Source organism: Hyla sarda, chromosome 7, assembly GCF_029499605.1.
Source record: "Hyla sarda isolate aHylSar1 chromosome 7, aHylSar1.hap1, whole genome shotgun sequence".
Taxonomy (NCBI): Eukaryota; Metazoa; Chordata; class Amphibia; order Anura; family Hylidae; genus Hyla; species Hyla sarda.
The window spans coordinates 80,744,697-80,762,336 of NC_079195.1; the positions used below are offsets into that span (position 1 = coordinate 80,744,697).

A 17,640-nucleotide genomic window follows, 5' to 3' on the forward strand; every position below is an offset into this window, starting at 1 on the left:
TGTGCTCGTGATGTCATCAGTGTTCCAAAAAGAAAGGAATTTCCTCTGTAGCATTCAGCAGCTAATAAGTACTGAAAGGATTAAGATTTTTTAATAGAAGTAATTTACAAATATGTTTAACTTTCTGCCACCAGTTGATTTAAAAGAAAAAAGGTTTTCACCGGAGTACCCCTTTAAGGATTAGATAGTTTTAGTTAGTACTGGGCTGTATACTGGTTCATACCGAATACCGGTGTGTTTTTTTTGTACGATATGAATTTTTCCCTATACCGCAATACCGGCTGGGCCCCTCCCCCCTCGAATGAATGAATTATCAGCTGCAGCGCTGTCCCCACACTGGAGGACTAATCATGTTACCTGCAGGTGCTGCTCTCCTTCTCCTCCTGTGAGCTGCGGCATTGGATATGAAGGAGTTAGGAGCCGCGGGCGCAGGACTTCTGTTCGGAGAACGGAAGCTGTCACCTCCCCCTGCAAGCAAAGAAAGCCAGTGGGCCGCTGGCGCTGCAGAACTTCTGATCAATGTCAATGTTTCTCAACCAGGGTGCCTCCAGCGTTGGCCAAACTACAACTCCCAGCATGCCCGGACAGCCTTTGGCTGTCCGGGCATGCTGGGAGTTGTAGTTAGGCCACAGCTGGAGGCACCCTGGTTGAGAAACACTGCTCTATGTAAATGTTATCAGATCCTATTCTTGTCTCAAGTATGGGTAGTGGAGGACCACACGAATGTTTGTTGGATCATTTGTGCAGTTGACCCTTGGCCGCTTATCTCCTTTTACACAGGGAGATGTGCTGCCTATGATTTTTTTTTGACTGGTGACATCGACCTGATCAGCTGACGAACGAACGTTGGCTCGTTCAGCGACTGATCGCTGATCCTGTTACACAGGACCATGTCAATCTATTTGATAATCAAACTGTGGTGCATCTTTGGACACAGCCGTCTAACTTCATACAACGTATTGCTTGGTTAGTTAAGTAAAAATGTTGTCGCTCAATTGGGGCATTTCAAGCCACACCCTCTTTCAAACCCATAAGGCATGGTGGCCAGTTTTTGGTGCAAAGTTGCCAGATTTCTTTTAGTTTGCAGTAATAAATCTGGGTTTGATGTTGTCTCATGTGCCAAAGAGACTTTTGCATGTGTACACTAATACTTTGCATTAAGGTGTGTGAATTATTTCTTTACTATGTCTATCTTTTGGCTATAGTTTTACTTATTTAAAGGGGTTATCCAGGAAAAAAATTATTTTTTTACATAACAACTGGCTCCAGAAAGTTAAACAGATTTGTAAATTACTTCTATTAAAAAATCTTAATCCTTTCAGTACTTATGAGCTTCTGAAGTTAAGGTTGTTCTTTTCTGTCTAAGTGCTCTCTGATGACACGTGTCTCGGGAACCGCCCAGTTTAGAAGAGGTTTGCAATGGGGTTTTTCTTTAAACTAAGCGTTCCCCGAGAGAGGTGTCATCAGAGAGCACTTAGACAGAAAAGAACAACCTTAACTTCAGAAGCTCATAAGTACTGAAAGGATTAATATTTTTTAATAGAAGTAATTTACAAATCTGTTTAACTTTCTGGAGTCAGTTGATATATAAAAAAAATTTTTTTTTTCCTGGATAACCCCTTTTAAAGGGGTACTCCGCCCCTAGACATCTTATCCCCTATCCAAAGGATAGTGGATAAGATGTCAGATCGCCACGGTCCCGCTGCAGCACCGCGCTATCATTACAGCACAGAGCGAGTTTGCTCTGCACGTAATGACAGGCAGTACTGGGGCCGGAGCATCGTTACGTCACGGCTCCGCCCCTCGTGACATCACGGCCCGCCCCTTTCAATCCAAGTCTATGGGAGGGGGCGTGGCGGTCGTCACACCCCCTCCCATAGACTTGCATTAAGGTGACGGGCCGTGATGTCACGAGGGGCGGTGCCATGACGTAACGATGCTCCGGCCCTCTTATCGCCCGTCATTACGCACAGAACGAACTCGCTCTGCGCAGTAATGATAGCGCAGCGGCGATCCCAGGGCTCCCCAGCAGCGGCACCGCGGCGATCTGACATCTTATCCCCTATCCTTTAGATAGGGGATAAGATGTCTAGGGGCGGGTACCCCTCTAAGTAGCAAGGAAGTCATTTTAATCTGTTGTAAAAGTTGTCCATGAGGAAATTTGTGCTGTTTGTTTTTACCTTTATGTATGCCCTGGATTATATATAGCACACACTTAATATTTATGATGTTTTGAACATTCCAAGAAATAATTCATTGTTTCATAAGGATTTAGTCGAGCTTTAGTTGATATGTTTTTCCCATTGACGTAAGTAAAAATGTGATGCAGTCTATTAAAGCTGTGCCCCATAACCGCTTACTAATGTATACTTGTTTTTTTTCTTTATAGGTATATGTGGAATTTGATGACTTAGAATGGGATAAACGAGAATGGGTGAAAGTGTATGAAGATTTTACAGCCTTTTTTGTGGAGTTCCAGCTGGTCTGGGCGAAGAAGAACGACCCCAGCCAGGCTCAGGGATCGAAGGTCAAGCATGTCCAGTGGCCTGCCTTGGTAATATGGAATTTTAATTACAGCTCTTTAATGTCACAATGTCAGTGCAGCTGCTGATTATTTTTCCATTGTTTTCTACTTTTCTTTTCTTATTAACTTTAAACAGTCTTAATAGAATGCAAATAATGCAAGGTGGACTGGGATGTCCTTTCCATCAAATGCAAAAACTAGGAACTGAGTCGGAATATGCTACTTCTATGCTCCTCTTATCTAGAATTATAAAAACATACCTGCTTTCTTCCAAAAACAGTGCCACACATATCCTCTTGTTGTGTGTGTGGTATTGCAACATGGCTTAAAGGAGTTCTCCGCCATAAGGTGATTTTAGTATGTACCTGCCAGACAGTAATGGACATGCTTAGGAAGGATCTGCACTTGTCTTAGGGCTAAATGGCTATGTTGTGAGATTACCATAACACTGTGGCTAGCTTTTTGTGAACTGGAATTTCCTGTTTGAGTTTTCTTCTTTTGCCTACGAATCCCATGATTCCATTTTCCTCCCTCCCACACATCAGCCACCCCACCCATTGAAATATAAATGAGCTGCATCCATTCAAAAGACCTGTGGTTTTCAATCAGGGTGCCTACAGCTGTTAAATTAGTTGCAGATTGAGCTCTCTCCCACCAAGCGATCGCTCCACCCATTGAAGCAGACAGGCTCCCTGTCATCAGCTGACTAGTGAGTCAGGTCTCGGCCGCATTGCAACCTGGGAAAAATCAGAGACAGTCATCTTGTATGCTGATAAAAGTAAATATTGGGGTGAAAATCACAGAAGAATTGTGAGAAAACCGTCACACACAGGTACAGACACTATATTATGTACAACACTAACTTTACAGCCCCTGTAGCATAGTAAAAAAAAAAAAAATCCTTTAATTCTCCTTAATGGAGCTTAGCTACAATATCTCGCATAAACATAGGATCAGAGTGGGGCTGTTTCTGATAGAATGCATCTGTATTCTTCTTATCCTAAATAGCCTGTTTTAAAGTTTATTTTTTCATCTTCTAAATTGACATGATGCTAAAGATACGCCAGACATTTCCGATCAGTGGGGGTGTGCTGCAATTCCCTATATATCCAGTGGCCTGGTGCACTGCTCTTCAATGTATAAAGGACATATCGCTGAACAAGCTCGCAATCCTTTTATCTCCCAGATTGTGGGGCTCTCAACAGTCCGCCGTCTACTGATCAGATGCAGTGCCATCTATTTATGAGGTGGGTAATCCTCCAAAATGTATTTGATTTGTGACAATTTGGTGGTGGTGAAAAGTTGCTAACTATGCAGTGCACCAGATTTGATCTTTACTTTGCGACTTTTTTTCTTCTCTCGCTTCTTTTGAAAAAAGTGGGTGATGTGTTGTGGAAAAGGCATAGTCAACAATTTATTACGTTTGAAGACAATGGCACAATACAATTTGAAGTAAATGGTGCAAATAAGTAAAATAAACCTTTGTCTGCTCCATAGCAGGTATAGGTTTTATTTTTTGGCTCTCTGCTGACATCACGAGCACAGTGCTCTCTGCTGACATCTCTGTCCATTTTAAGAACTGTCCAGAGTAGGAGAAAATCCCCATAGAAAACATATGCTGCTCTGGACAGTTCCTAAAATGGACAGAGATGTCAGCAGAGAGCATTGTGGTCATGATGTCAGCAGAGAGCACTGTGTTCCAAAAAGAAAAGAATTTCCCCTGTAGTATTAAGCAGCTAATAAGTACTGGAAGAATTAAGATTTTTTTTATAGAAGTAATTTACAAATCTGTTTAACTTTCTGGCACCAGCTGATTAAAAAAAAAAAAAAAAGTTTTCCACTGGAGTACCCCTTAAAAAATTAGGCGGTGTTCACACGTGATGTTTTATTAGTGGTACTAAGCTTGTTTGGTTTTCCCACCCTAGGCTTTTAGAGAACATTACGGTAAATGTGGTGAGTACAGGCTTAGTGTCGAATAGTGCTGCGGAATCTGTAGGCGCTATATAAATAAAATAAATGAAAATAAATAAATAATAAAAATAAGTGTATAGCCCTGCATAACGTACAAGTTCTACTGTTTTCTGATGCAATTTTGTACATTCTTATTGTTGGGCCTCTAATGCGTCCATCTGCGAGATACCGTAATATATTTTAATAAAATCCAATGGTTTTTTTTTTTTTGTCTGCTCAGCGATAAATTGAAATAGCTTCTGTGTGACTTCACAACAGGTCGGTTTAGGGGCATAAACAAGGAGCGGACTGTATCAAGTCACGGGTATATGAAAGACATCTGTTCACAATACAGGCCTGTCATGTTAATGCAGCTGAATGTAGGAAGAGCGTCTTTTGGATGTCATCTGAAGCAGGGAAAGTATTTCATACTTATATTACAAACATAACATGTACCCAGGCTGTTTTTACAACAAGACATGTGCAGAGAAACGTCTATGTATTGGTGGCACACTTACAGCTATGACTTCTGTTTTTGAGCCAAGATGTGTGAGTCGGATGGTAGCCGAGGTTTGTACGTGTCTGGTGTTTTTTTTATGTTGCTGTGGCCCAATTTCATTTGGAAAGCTGCTTGTAATGACAGACTTTAGTGCGTCTGCAAGGCCAGGAAAAAAATTATTTTTCTTCTGCTAAGGCAGATCTATCAAAATAAGTGGGGCACTGAATGAACCACATCTTCAAAGTATCTTCTTTTATTTTCCAATACTCACATAATAAACAGGACGGGACGACATGTCGTCCCGTCCTGTTTAATAAGTGAGTATTGGAAAATAAAAGAAGATACTTTGAAGATGTGGTGAGTGCCGACTTTCATTTTCTTCTTTTTGCAAAGTATCTTCTTTTATTTTCCAATACTCACTTATTAAACAGGACGGGACGACATGTCGTCCCGTCCTGTTTATTATGTGAGTATTGGAAAATAAAAGAAGATACTTTGAAGATGTGGTGAGTGCCGACTTTCATTTTCTTCTGAATTTTTATGCAAAGGTTGAAGTCTTCAGTGAGAGCACCACGAAACACTTCTTAAATTTTCTAAGGCCTTTTTGTCCAGTGTTGGCGCACGACGAGTCCTAGTGGTATAGCAGTGCCGGACTGTATCTTTTTCTATGTTTGCTTGGTTGCAGACACCACAACCAATGGAGAGCACAGCAAATGCTGCATTTTTTATATAAAATCTCCACAAATAGGACATGGCCTATCGGCTTTATTATGATAGATAAGCAACAGGCTGAACATCTCCCCTACCAGATGAAGTATAATTGGAGAAGCAAAATTATAGGGATATTCCAGGAATTTGTTTTATTTGACTATGCTACAGGGGCTGTAAAGTTAGTAATATATTGTCTGTACCTGTGAGTGACAGTTTTCTCACAATTCTTCTGTGATTTTCACCCCAATATTTATTTTTAACAACATACAAAATGAAATTTTTCCCAGGTTGCAATGCAGCCGAGACCTGACTCACTAGTCAGCTGATGACAGGGAGCCTGTCTGCTTCAATGGGTGGAGGGATCGCTTGGTGGGAGAGAGATCACTCTGCAACTAATGCAACAGCTGTAGGCACCCTGATTAAGAACCACAGGTCTTTTGAATGGATGCAGCTCATTTATGTTTCATTCGGTGGGCTGGCTGATGTGTGGGAGGGAGGAAAATGGAATCATGGGATTTGTAGGCAAAAGAAGAAAACTCAAACAGGAAATACCAGTTCACAAAAGGCTAACAGTGTTATGGTAATCTCACAACATAGGCATTTGCCACAAGACAAGTGCAGATCCTTCCTAAGCATGTCCATTACTGTCTGCCAGGTACGTACTAAAATCTCCTTATGGTGGAGAACCCCTTTAATTGTAACTTGACAAGGAGAGCAAAGATGGAATGGAAATGAACAACAAGGAAAAAATCCTAATTGTGGCTTCTTATTGAGCCCGGTGGTACATTCGTTCATTAGGAGGCCGATGCTTGGCAGTTCAATTACTGAGCTCCAGTAGTTGGAACATGGAGAAACGTTTGCCATGCGAGGCACACAGCAGGTGTGGCTCTTGAACAGACCATATTTGTGTTGCTTTTCCCCTATTTCTCAGTTTGTTCAGCAGGGTATTTTCTGAAATGCACCCTGGAGTTGTCGATTTTATACCTATTCTTACAATTGGCTTTTAGCAGCTAATGACACGCTGCATTTTGTGGAGGTTATTGAAGAAAATGTTGCCTGAGAGTGTTCCCGACCTGCCTTCTTGCAGCTGCTTTCACTGAAAAAAAAGATTTAGGACCAATTGATGGTTAAAATGTTGATCATTCTATAGGGTCAATGTATATTTTGCTGCAGAACAGAAAAATGTAAATAAAACTAAATATAGTAGCTGTTTCCCAAGCTGTGTTGGCTGTCAAGATTGTTATTTATAAATTTATATATATATATAAAATAGTAAAATGATGAGTCCCAAAATAATAAACTCTTAACAAGTTCCCCTTTCAGATCTCCCTTAGGGTATGTTCACACTACGGATTATGAACGGAATCTCAGCTCGCAGAATTCCGCGAGGGGAGATTCCATTCTGGCGGCCGCCGCCACAATACTTCAGCGGTAGGATCGTGCGGTGCTGCGCCGTCACCATGCAGTGTTTGTGGAGTTCCGCGCAAAGAATGAACATGTTCTTTTTTTGCACGGAACAATTTCAGCGGCGGAATTGTCTACCGCTGAAATTCCGCAGTGTGAACGGGTCTTGCGGAAACCCATTCACACGAATGTTTATGTTCACAGCACGTAATTCCATGAACATACCCTTCTCTCTTACTCCACAAGTCCCTTCTGGTGTTTACATTGTGGCATCCACAATGAGGTCACATGAAATGTCAGTGGCTAAATGAATTTGTCGATGGGAAGGCAAAGGATTACTGAGGGTTACAATTGTCAGTGCCACAAATTTAAAGATTGGTCTGGCTGATTTTGCACAAGGGACTCAAGTCCTCCTCAACCCCAATGCCCCAATATGTCGAGAATATTTAGCCACTAAACTAAGCTGTAAGGCTTCTGGTTGACAACTTTCCTCTGCTCCCCCACCCAAGTCATAGGTTATTGTTTCTCAAATAAGGATCCTCCAGCTGTTGATAAATTATACCTTCGGCATTCCCAGACTGCCAAAGGCTGTCCAGGCCTGCTTAGTGTTTACTAACGGCTTAAATCTCCCTGTTTGGCAAACACTGTCATAGGGCAAGAGTGTGGCAGTCCCTAGGTTGTCAGTGTCCCTGGATCATGATCAGGTTTTCGTAATATCAGAATAAGGGTTGCCTCTGCACACTCGGGTTTTCTCCCACTATCGCAGCCATCTGTCCATGTAGGTAATTTCCAATATCTACTCATGACATTGGCATGTCATAAGGGTTTGAGCACTGAGTTATGACTTATGTGAATATATACTCTGTACATTTGGGTAGGAAATTTATCAGTGCTTACACCAGAAAACTGGTGTAAAAAAAAAAAATCACAAATTAGCATAATACAGGTTGTAATTTTTTTGGGCAGAATAAGGTTTGCGTAAAAACTTGCAACTTTAATTTTTTTATGCCAGGAAACGAACATGCAAGCCTTGATAAGTTCTCCCATATATCTTTGTTGTGCTATGTGAATAATACATGTTTACGTACGGGTAAAGGCTTCTCTAGCAGTAGATTGATGAATACTTTCAGGGTCCCCACTCTGGTTAGGTAATCTTTAACTGGGGCTATTGTTACTGTTCTCATCAGCAGAAGTGACCTCATGCCAGTACACAGTCTATGTAATTGTGTAAATGAGGTATTGTTGATCAGGTCCCATGCGCCTTTGTCTTCATGCTCCATTTGTAATGCCCATTTGTCAAGTAGTAATCTAATGAGACCATTACCTGGAAACTAATGTTTTCATGGAGATTGGCAGGAACCATTTGCATGCAGCCCTAATATTCACGAACCTTGCTGCTTCCGAGGGTCCGGCAGGAGAGCAGTTATCTTACTATTTCAATGACTGTACAAAGTGTTTACATAGACACATGGGACAACTATACTCCATGACTCCCCAGCAAAGAGGTCAGCCTAGTCACTAGGCCCTAGTGTGTATGTTGTTCAGTAAGGAAAGGAGGATTAGCAGCTGATTTTTAAGTCTTCTCACCCCACGCCTTTGTGGTTTATCGACTAGAGTGCCCAGGTATTTCCCCTAGCTTCCTTAGAAGTCTCTAAAGTAAATGTTAAGGACCGTGCACAATGGCCCTCATTTACTATTGCAAACCCCACATGTTTTGTAGGGTTGTGCGCCAGATTCTGTCGCATTGTGCCAGAATCTGCGCCACAAATTCTGTCTGCGCCAGAAGCCGAGCCAGAATTTGCGCCAGAATTGAAAAACACCCGACTAACTCTCCATTTTGCTAAGAAAACCCGAAAAAGGGGTGTGGCTGCCGGGGAAAGGGGGCGTGGTCTCAGAAAATGGGCGTGTTCACTTCCCGACATTTTCACAAAAACTCAACATATTGGCCCTCATTTACTATTCTAAACCCGACCTCTTGTCGGGTTTTTTTGTTGCATCTTTGTCTGCGCCATGTCGCAGACATCGTGCGACAGGATGCAACATTTTTTCCCGACTGACCCAATGTGGATTCTCCCAAACCCGAAAAAGGGGCGTTACCCGACATTTCTGAGCTTTCCCATGTATTTATTAAGGTTTCCAACCCGAATTTGTTGAATTGTTGTGGATTTTTTCCCGACAGCTCAGAGGAGTTGGAAACCAAAACCAACAAAACCCACGTGCGACAAACAGGATGCGACCTAATAATAAATACCAGGGGAAAAAAGCAGTCGGGTAAGAAAGCAAGATAGACTTACAACCCGATTTTCTTTGTAAATGAGGGCCATTTACTAAGGTTTCCACATAAAATGTGGTGGATTTGAGTTGAGGAAAACCCGACAGATCAGAGCATGAGTAAAAAAAAGCAGTGTAGGGAAAGTGGAAAATATAGGGAAACCTTAGTAAATACTGTGGAAAATAAATTGTAGGGAATTAAAACCCACAAAGAAACCTACACAACACTCTTAGTAAATGAGGGCCAATGTGGCTGCCAAGAATTGTCTAAAGGGTCTGTATTGTACTATGAAAATCTTTGAACTATGAAAAGAGATTTTATATGTTCCCTATTTATATACATGTCTCAAAATGTACATAAAAAATAGGATAATCAGGTGTATGTAGTATTCTGCATTGTCATTAAAAGTTAATACATTGGCACAGATTGATGAATCTGCCTGAAACCCAAGCTGTCTGATTTGCCCATAACAACCAATCACAGCTCAGATTTCATATCTTAACAAGCTCTGATAAAATGAATGCTGAGCTGTGATTGGTTGCTATGGGCAAAACCAGACAATTTTGGTTTCAGGCTGATGGATAAATCTGGGCCAGTGAGTCCATCACTAGTCATTTATTTTTGTAAGGGTCGGAACCAGTGGTCTCAAACTGTGGCCTTCTAGATATTGCAAAACTTCAACTCCCAGCATGTTCGGACAGCCACAGGTCTGGCACAGCTCTGCCTAGAAGGACACACATTTATTTTTTTTATCACTTGATCTTCAGAGATGAATTATGTTGAAGCAAATGAGCAGGTAAGTATTGTTGCAATCCACTTTGTGTTGTAAATAAAAAAAAGGCATTTTTATAGAATGGGAAACAATATTATAATAGTGTATGTGTTCCCAAGAGAAGGACCTTGGCTTCTATTGTGTGTCTGCAGAGGAGCTGGCTTTCCATAGATTTGGTTGCTTTGGAAACCAGCATTTCATATTTTGAGCTCTATCCACATTGAATCACTGGCATAGCAGGGCCAAACAGTGGAAAACTCAGGAGCCGAACGTGTGTTTCTGATGCTATAGAACAAAAGGACTTAAAGGGGTTATCCATGAACAGAAAAACACAGCTAATCTTTCCACAACAGCTCCACCTCTGTCTCCAGGTTGGGTTTGGTTTTACATCTTTGCTCCATTCACTTCAGTGGAACTGAGCTGCAGAACCACACCCAACCTAGAGACAAATGGGGAACAGTTTTTGAAAGAAAGTAGCGCTGTTTTTCTATTCCTGATAACCCCTTTAAAGGTATGACCCATGAAAATTAGCATTTTTAGGGTATATTGCCTACTTTGCCTCCAGAATCCATATGCCTTATTATGGCTACTGCTTGCTTTTTTTATTTCGTTTTTTCTGATCACTTTTATTGCTGGACCACTAATATATTATTCAATTGGGTCCTGTTGTGTTCATGTATGCATTATTCTATTATTCTTTCCATGGTTCACGTACTGGTTTTCTGCAAAGTTATTTGCATGTTTTTTTCTCTTTACTACCTGAGGTCTTAGCTAAACATCTGCTTTAATAAGGCTTGAAGAAAAGTTGTGCTCTTAATGTTGGAACCTTAAAGAGCACCTGTCATCAAACCATATTTTCTAAAGTAACTCCGATTATATTCCCTAACTACTCCTAATATCCCTCCTTAAAAAATAATCTGAGCTTTAAAAAAGCTTTGTATCATACCTTTCCCCTTGCTCACATTGTGTGAGCTCCCGGCAGTAGAAAGTGGGCGTTCCCCAGCAGGCGCGATGTCACCGAAGCCTGTGAGAGCTGTGTCTAGCCATGGCCTACAGGCACTTCCTGAGTTTGGTCTCCTGCCAGGTCGGGAGGGAACTGTTTGACCTGCATAGGGAACAGAACAGAGCCACCTAGTGGCCATTTTTTCAATCACATTAAAAACATATAAAGGGTGGGAATTTTAACAGCAAGTAAATAGCAAAGTGTCTTAAATTTACATAAGGAACAATATATTAAAAGTTTAGTTTGGTGACGGGTACTCTTTAAGAAAAGTAGACTTTGCAGAAAAATTTAAGTTTTTAAGGCAGGGCTTCACTTCAACTTTTCGTAGCACTATGAATAGATTTTAACTATAGAGAGATACAGCTACAGTCCAAAGCAATACATTGAGCTGTATACAATCTTGTTGTCTACCGTTAAAAAAAAAAAAAATAGCAGTTTGGCCCTGCAGCAAAAATTGTCTGTATGTACTCGCTATACCATTCTGCACCCTGTATTTAGGGCTCCTGTCTCCCATAGTGTATCCTTTTAGACCTTGATGGTGTGATTAATTGTGTAGTATTATTTATAGAACATTGACATTTTTACATCATTACGCATTGTCCCTATAGGGGTTTGTAATGTAAAGTCAAAGCTAACCTATCAGTATGTTTATGGAGTGTGGGCAAAAACAATTGTATACTGAGGAAACCCAGACAAATCTAGGGAGGGAGAAGATAAAACACTATGCCCTTGGTTAGATATGAACCCAGCACTGCAAGGCAATAGTGCTATCGCTAATCTATCTACAGGGGTGACGGTTACTACCAAGGAGGGAGCCAGCCGTTCCTTCACATGACCCATCCTATATATATGTCCATTATAAGAACAGGTAGCACCTATATATTTTCAGCCTAGAGTTGGAAAGAAGCAGGTCTGTTGTGAACAGTCCTGTAGTTTACCCACTTGGTTAATAATTGACTGAGCCATCTGGTGTACACGCACTGTTCTCATCAGAGCTGTCATATCATCCTTCTGAAGATACATTTCATGTGACAATGAAATCTAGGTCAGGGTTAAATATAAAACAATTCTGCCAACAAACACTATCCAGATTACCAGAAAGCAAACTTTGGCAATATGAGATCATGTGATCCCACCATCTTTATGTGCTGTAGTAGATGGATAAATATGTCATATCTTTTAACACTAATGTGTTTTATAGATGACTGATGGCAAACAGTGCCATCTCTCATCCATAGGCTTTAATATATGCTTGATAAACAGTTCACAATTTATCTGTGAAATCCCATGTTTAGTCACAGTCTCTCTTTAACATATCTGGGCAACCTGGCATGACTTCTGTACGCTCTGATAAGACATTTGGAAATGGGTTACCTACATGAGACAGCCGGTACAACTGGTGCATATTAGAACCTTCTTGGTGTAGAGTTATTTTCTGGGTGGCACAGCCTTAAAGGGGTACTCCGCTGCTCAGCGTTTCAAACAAACTGTTCCGAACACTGGAGCCGGCGACGGGAGCTCGTGACGCCATAGTCCCGCCCCCTCGTCACGCCCCCTCCCATAGACTTGCATTGAAGTGGGCAGAGCTATGATGTCACAAGCTCCCAGCACCGGCTCCAGTGTTTGGAACAGTTTGTTCCAAACGCTGAGCAGCGGAGTACCCCTTTACACGTGTTAACCCCTTAAGGACGCAGGACGTAAATGTACGTCCTGGTGAGGTGGTACTTAACGCACCAGGACGTACATTTACGTCCTAAGCATAACCGCGGGCATCGGAGCGATGCCCGTGTCATGCGCGGCTGATCCCGGCTGCTGATCGCAGCCAGGGACCCGCCGGCAATGGCTGATGCCCGCGATCTCGCGGGCGTCCGCCATTAACCCCTCAGGTGCCGGGATCAATACAGATCCCGGCATCTGCGGCAGTTCGCGATTTAAATGAACGATCGGATCGCCCGCAGCGCTGCTGCGGGGATCCGATCATTCATAACGCCGCACGGAGGTTCCCTCACCTTCCTCCGTGCGGCTCCCGGCGTCTCCTGCTCTGGTCTGTGATCGAGCAGACCAGAGCAGGAGATGACCGATAATACTGATCTGTTCTATGTCCTATACATAGAACAGATCAGTATTAGCAATCATGGTATTGCTATGAATAGTCCCCTATGGGGACTATTCAAGTGTAAAAAAAAATGTAAAAAAATGTAAAAGTAAAAGTAAAAAAAAAGTGAAAAATCCCCTCCCCCAATAAAAAAGTAAAACGTCCGTTTTTCCTATTTTACCCCCAAAAAGCGTAAAAAACATTTTTTATAGACATATTTGGTATCGCCGCGTGCGTAAATGTCCGAACTATTAAAATAAAATGTTAATGATCCCGTACGGTGAACGGCGTGAACGAAAAAAAATTAAAGTCCAAAATTCCTACTTTTTTAATACATTTTATTTAAAAAAAATTATAAAAAATTTATTAAAAGTTTTTTATATGCAAATGTGGTATCAAAAAAAAGTACAGATCATGGCGCAAAAAATGAGCCCCCATACCGCCACTTATACGGAAAAATAAAAAAGTTATAGGTCATCAAAATAAAGGGATTATAAACGTACTAATTTGGTTAAAAAGTTTGTGATTTTTTTTAAGCGCAACAATAATATAAAAGTATATAATAATGGGTATCATTTTAATCGTATTGACCCTCAGAATAAAGAAAACATGTCATTTTTACCAGAAATTGTACGGCGTGAAAACAAAACCTTCCAAAATTAGCAAAATTGCGTTTTTCGTTTTAATTTCCCCACAAAAATAGTGTTTTTTGGTTGCGCCATACATTTTATGATATAATGAGTGATGTCATTACAAAGGACAACTGGTCGCGCAAAAAACAAGCCCTCATACTAGTCTGTGGATGAAAATATAAAAGAGTTATGATTTTTAGAAGGCGAGGAGGAAAAAATGAAAACGTAAAAATTAAATTGTCTGAGTCCTTAAGGCCAAAATGGGCTGAGTCCTTAAGGGGTTAAACATTTAATGGAGTCCTAGTTTTAGCCAATGATGGGTTTATCAAAAGGTTAGTTTTGTGATCGAGTCCATGTTATCCTAGGAGTTATATATTTTTATTGTTTTAACTTTAGTAGTAAAATGATTTGTAACTTTGCAGGTTGTTCCGTTTTCTTTTTATTATTCTTTGCACTTATCTAAGTTGGATACAGGAAGATCTCATGCCAAGTCAGTTTGCATCAGCCTGTGAGGAGAAATGAATTATGTATAAACCTGAACACTCCTTTTCCAGGCACTCTCTGAATTATTAAAGGGCTCACTTTTCCTACACTGTTCTTAACACACTTTCTCTGCAAGGTCTAGGTGCGAGTTCTTGCAGTCTCTCTCTTGAAATTCATCCACATCTACCAGTAATGTCACAATGACCCCTCGCTATGTCATTTCTCTGTCAAAAAGTAAAATATTCTGGAAATTTACAGCAACTTGACTTATTATGATTATAGAACGTGATACAGTTATAGAAGATCTAAAGAATGTTTTCAGTGGAAGAGTGGATCAACCTCCTAGTTAGTTCTAGGCCTCTGTCACACAATCTTTATATCATAGTTGGCTTTATAAAAAGTGTCTAAAAGTGCCTGTATTTTTTTTTTTTAAATGATACTTGCCTTTTTATGTATGCCACAAAATGTAAAAAAAATGCCATGCCTTATAGTGTGCTGCATTCTTGAAAGGATTCTTTACCGAAAATATAGCATAACACATTCTAGAATTGTTGCAAAGAAAAATGCAAAGTTTAATGTTTATTTAGTATTTTATTAGACTTTCATGTAATGTCTGGCTACAGCATATTTGTGGAAACACACATAAAAAAAGCCCCCCCCCCCCCCCCCCCTCAAAAAACAAAAACAAAAAACAAAAACACAGTTAAAGGAGAACTCCAGAATATAAAAATTGTCGCCCATAGTGCCGGCAGTAAAAAAATAAAGATGTACATACCTTCCTTTGCTCCCCCGGTGCCTCCAGTAACAGGCTCCGGTCTCCGCCACGATCCTCTTCCTGGTTGCCGGTGGTCAGTGAGTCATACTGCACTCAGCCAATCACTGGCCGCCGCGAAGTCCCGACTCAGCCGGCGATAGGCTGAGTGGCAGTGTGATGTTTTCGGCCTCGGCAGCAGGTGCTGGTGTAGTGAAGAAATGTGTATCTTGAAGCATTCTCACACTGCCGCTCAGCCTATCGCCGGCCGAGTTGGGACTCAGCTGCGGCTGGTGATTGGCTGAGCACAGTATGACTCTCTGACCACCGGCAACCAGGAAGAGGATCGTGGCGGAGACCGGAGTCTGTTACCGGAGGCCCCGGGGGAGTGAAGGAAGGTATGTACATCTTTATTTTTTCTGCCGGCAGTATGGGGGACAATTTTTATATTCTGGAGTTCTCCTTTAAACCACCCATGTATACCACTGTAAAGGAGAATGACATGAAAGGGGGGCTTTAAAGGGGTTATCTAGGAATAGAAAAACAGAGCAAATTTCTTTATAAAACAGCTCCATGTCTGTCCCCACGTTGGGTGTGGCATTACAACTTGGCTCCATTCACATCAATGGAACTGTTCTGAAGAACCACACCCAACCTGGAGACAGATGGGGAGCAGTTTTTCTTTACCTGGACAACCCCTTTAAATGCTGCAGCCGGTACTTACTGGTGGATCCTGTAGCCATTGGCCACTGCAAGGGGAAGGGTGTTTAGATGCATGTGGCTGATGGCTCATGTGCTTTTCTCCAAATTAAGAGAAAACTATGAATAAAGGGGGGGGGGGGGGCTGCACCTTCTACATATATATGGGTTGGCAGGCTCTCTTTTAAGAATTGTAATTCAGTTTTATAGTATTCTTTCACCAATATGAAACAAAACACAAATCACCGAACGTAAAAAGTTAATGAGATTTGATAGCTGTCATCCAATAGTCCTACATCATTTATTTTATCTTTTAAATCATTTTTATGACTCAAGAAAGAATTTGGTCGACATAACTAATTCTATAAATATCTATAAAGACCTACATTTTCAGACAGGGTCTAAGATAAAAAAAAAAAAGGGGGGGGGGGGGGGGGGTGTTAGGTTTATCCAGATTTAAGTAAATGGAATGAAAGGGAGAGGATTACAGAGCTGTTTCCAGTAAAGCATGTTTTGTGTTAGATATGTTCTAGTTCCACCAGATTCTAATGTATCGATCTTTGTATTATCGATCTAATTTATTGATCTTATTTATCGATCTTTGTATTCTCCAGCTTTGCTTTGAGTTTGAATTGAGGGTCTCCTCCTTGTGTTCAAATAGAAAAATCATCAAGGATCCATGAATTATTTACTTTGTAATTAAAATTAAAGAAGCACTCTGCCATTTGTTTCTGGTATAGTGCAGCTTAAAGTGGACGTGTCAAAAGTTTTGATTCTCCAGGGGCTTTGTGCTGAGACCACTGATCAGGAGATCGAGCAGGGATAAGATTGCCATCTTTGTCTTGCTGCCCCATAGAGCAGTGAATCAAAGATCATTGAGAGTACAGAAGTTACGCGCCTTATCCCCACTCGTTCCTCTGTATGTTGGTGGTTTAGCGCTGAGAACCCGACCAATCAAAACTTTTGATAGGTCTCTGTAACATGTCAAGTAACATTGTCCATTTATGCTATTAGAGGATAATGTGAAGGCTCTTGTGTATGCCTTATGTATACCTGTTATAGTTGGGTGTTTACAGGTTGTCTACCGCCTTAAATCCATTTTCCCTTCTGACATTGCTTCACTGCAATTCCAGAGGCATCGTGGGAAATTTGACTAGGTTTCCATTATTTATTTTTTAATCTAAAAAAAAACGCCAGAAAAATTGCCACAGCTTTTTCCTACATTTTGGCAGTTTTTCAGCCATTTTTGCCTTTGAGTGAAAATAGATTTTTTGGCCCCTTTGGTGCTTTTTTTTCTAAATTTGTTGGGTACCAAAAAGACGCCTTTGGTTGTCCGTGCATGCTGGGAATTGTAGTTTTGCAACAGCTGGAGGCACTCTGGTTGGGAACCACTGCCTTACAGACATATCATGTGACTTAATGAAGATAAGCATATGGAGAATATAGAAGGAAGTTAAAGCCAATCACAGTCCATCTGCAGGATATCTGTTTAAATCTCCTGCAATTTCGTAGCCCAAGACTACAGCAGTCAGGATAAAGATTTGCTATAAGTCGTATGCAAGTCTGTACGACACCAGGCAAATCCGTATCCTCACGCTGTGGTGTCGAGGTAAGATATTGGGGGAGATCTAAACCGATATCCAGCCGCCAAGGCGAGATTGCAGTTACTCTCTTCTCTGCAACTAAAGGAGTACCTGCAGAAAGGGGAGTAGAAAATGACATATCTTGAGAATGTCCAAAATGCAAAGAGACAGGAGGTTAGACATACTAATGGAGGGCGGAGTAGTTTAAGAGCTTTTGGAGTGGTTGTTTAAACATACTTCAACAGGCAATTGCCTGCCTAGA

General features: G+C 41.1%; 1 protein-coding gene and 1 long non-coding RNA gene across 3 annotated transcripts in view; one reads left to right on the top strand and one right to left on the bottom strand.

Moving 5' to 3' along the window:
• JMJD1C (jumonji domain containing 1C) overlaps positions 1-17,640 on the top strand; it is a 322,607-nt gene that overhangs the window by 118,027 nt on the left and 186,940 nt on the right. For both annotated transcript variants that reach the window (XM_056529800.1, XM_056529801.1), the window contains exon 2: positions 2,390-2,554. In XM_056529800.1, coding sequence (XP_056385775.1) covers positions 2,390-2,554 — 165 coding nt within the window. The remainder of the gene's footprint in view (positions 1-2,389; positions 2,555-17,640) is intronic.
• LOC130281994 (uncharacterized) overlaps positions 6,344-17,640 on the bottom strand; it is a 63,263-nt gene continuing 51,966 nt past the window's right edge. The window contains exons 2-3 of the long non-coding RNA XR_008846199.1: positions 11,079-11,263; positions 6,344-6,780 (exon numbers count right to left, since the gene is read on the bottom strand). This is a non-coding gene — a long non-coding RNA (uncharacterized LOC130281994). The remainder of the gene's footprint in view (positions 6,781-11,078; positions 11,264-17,640) is intronic.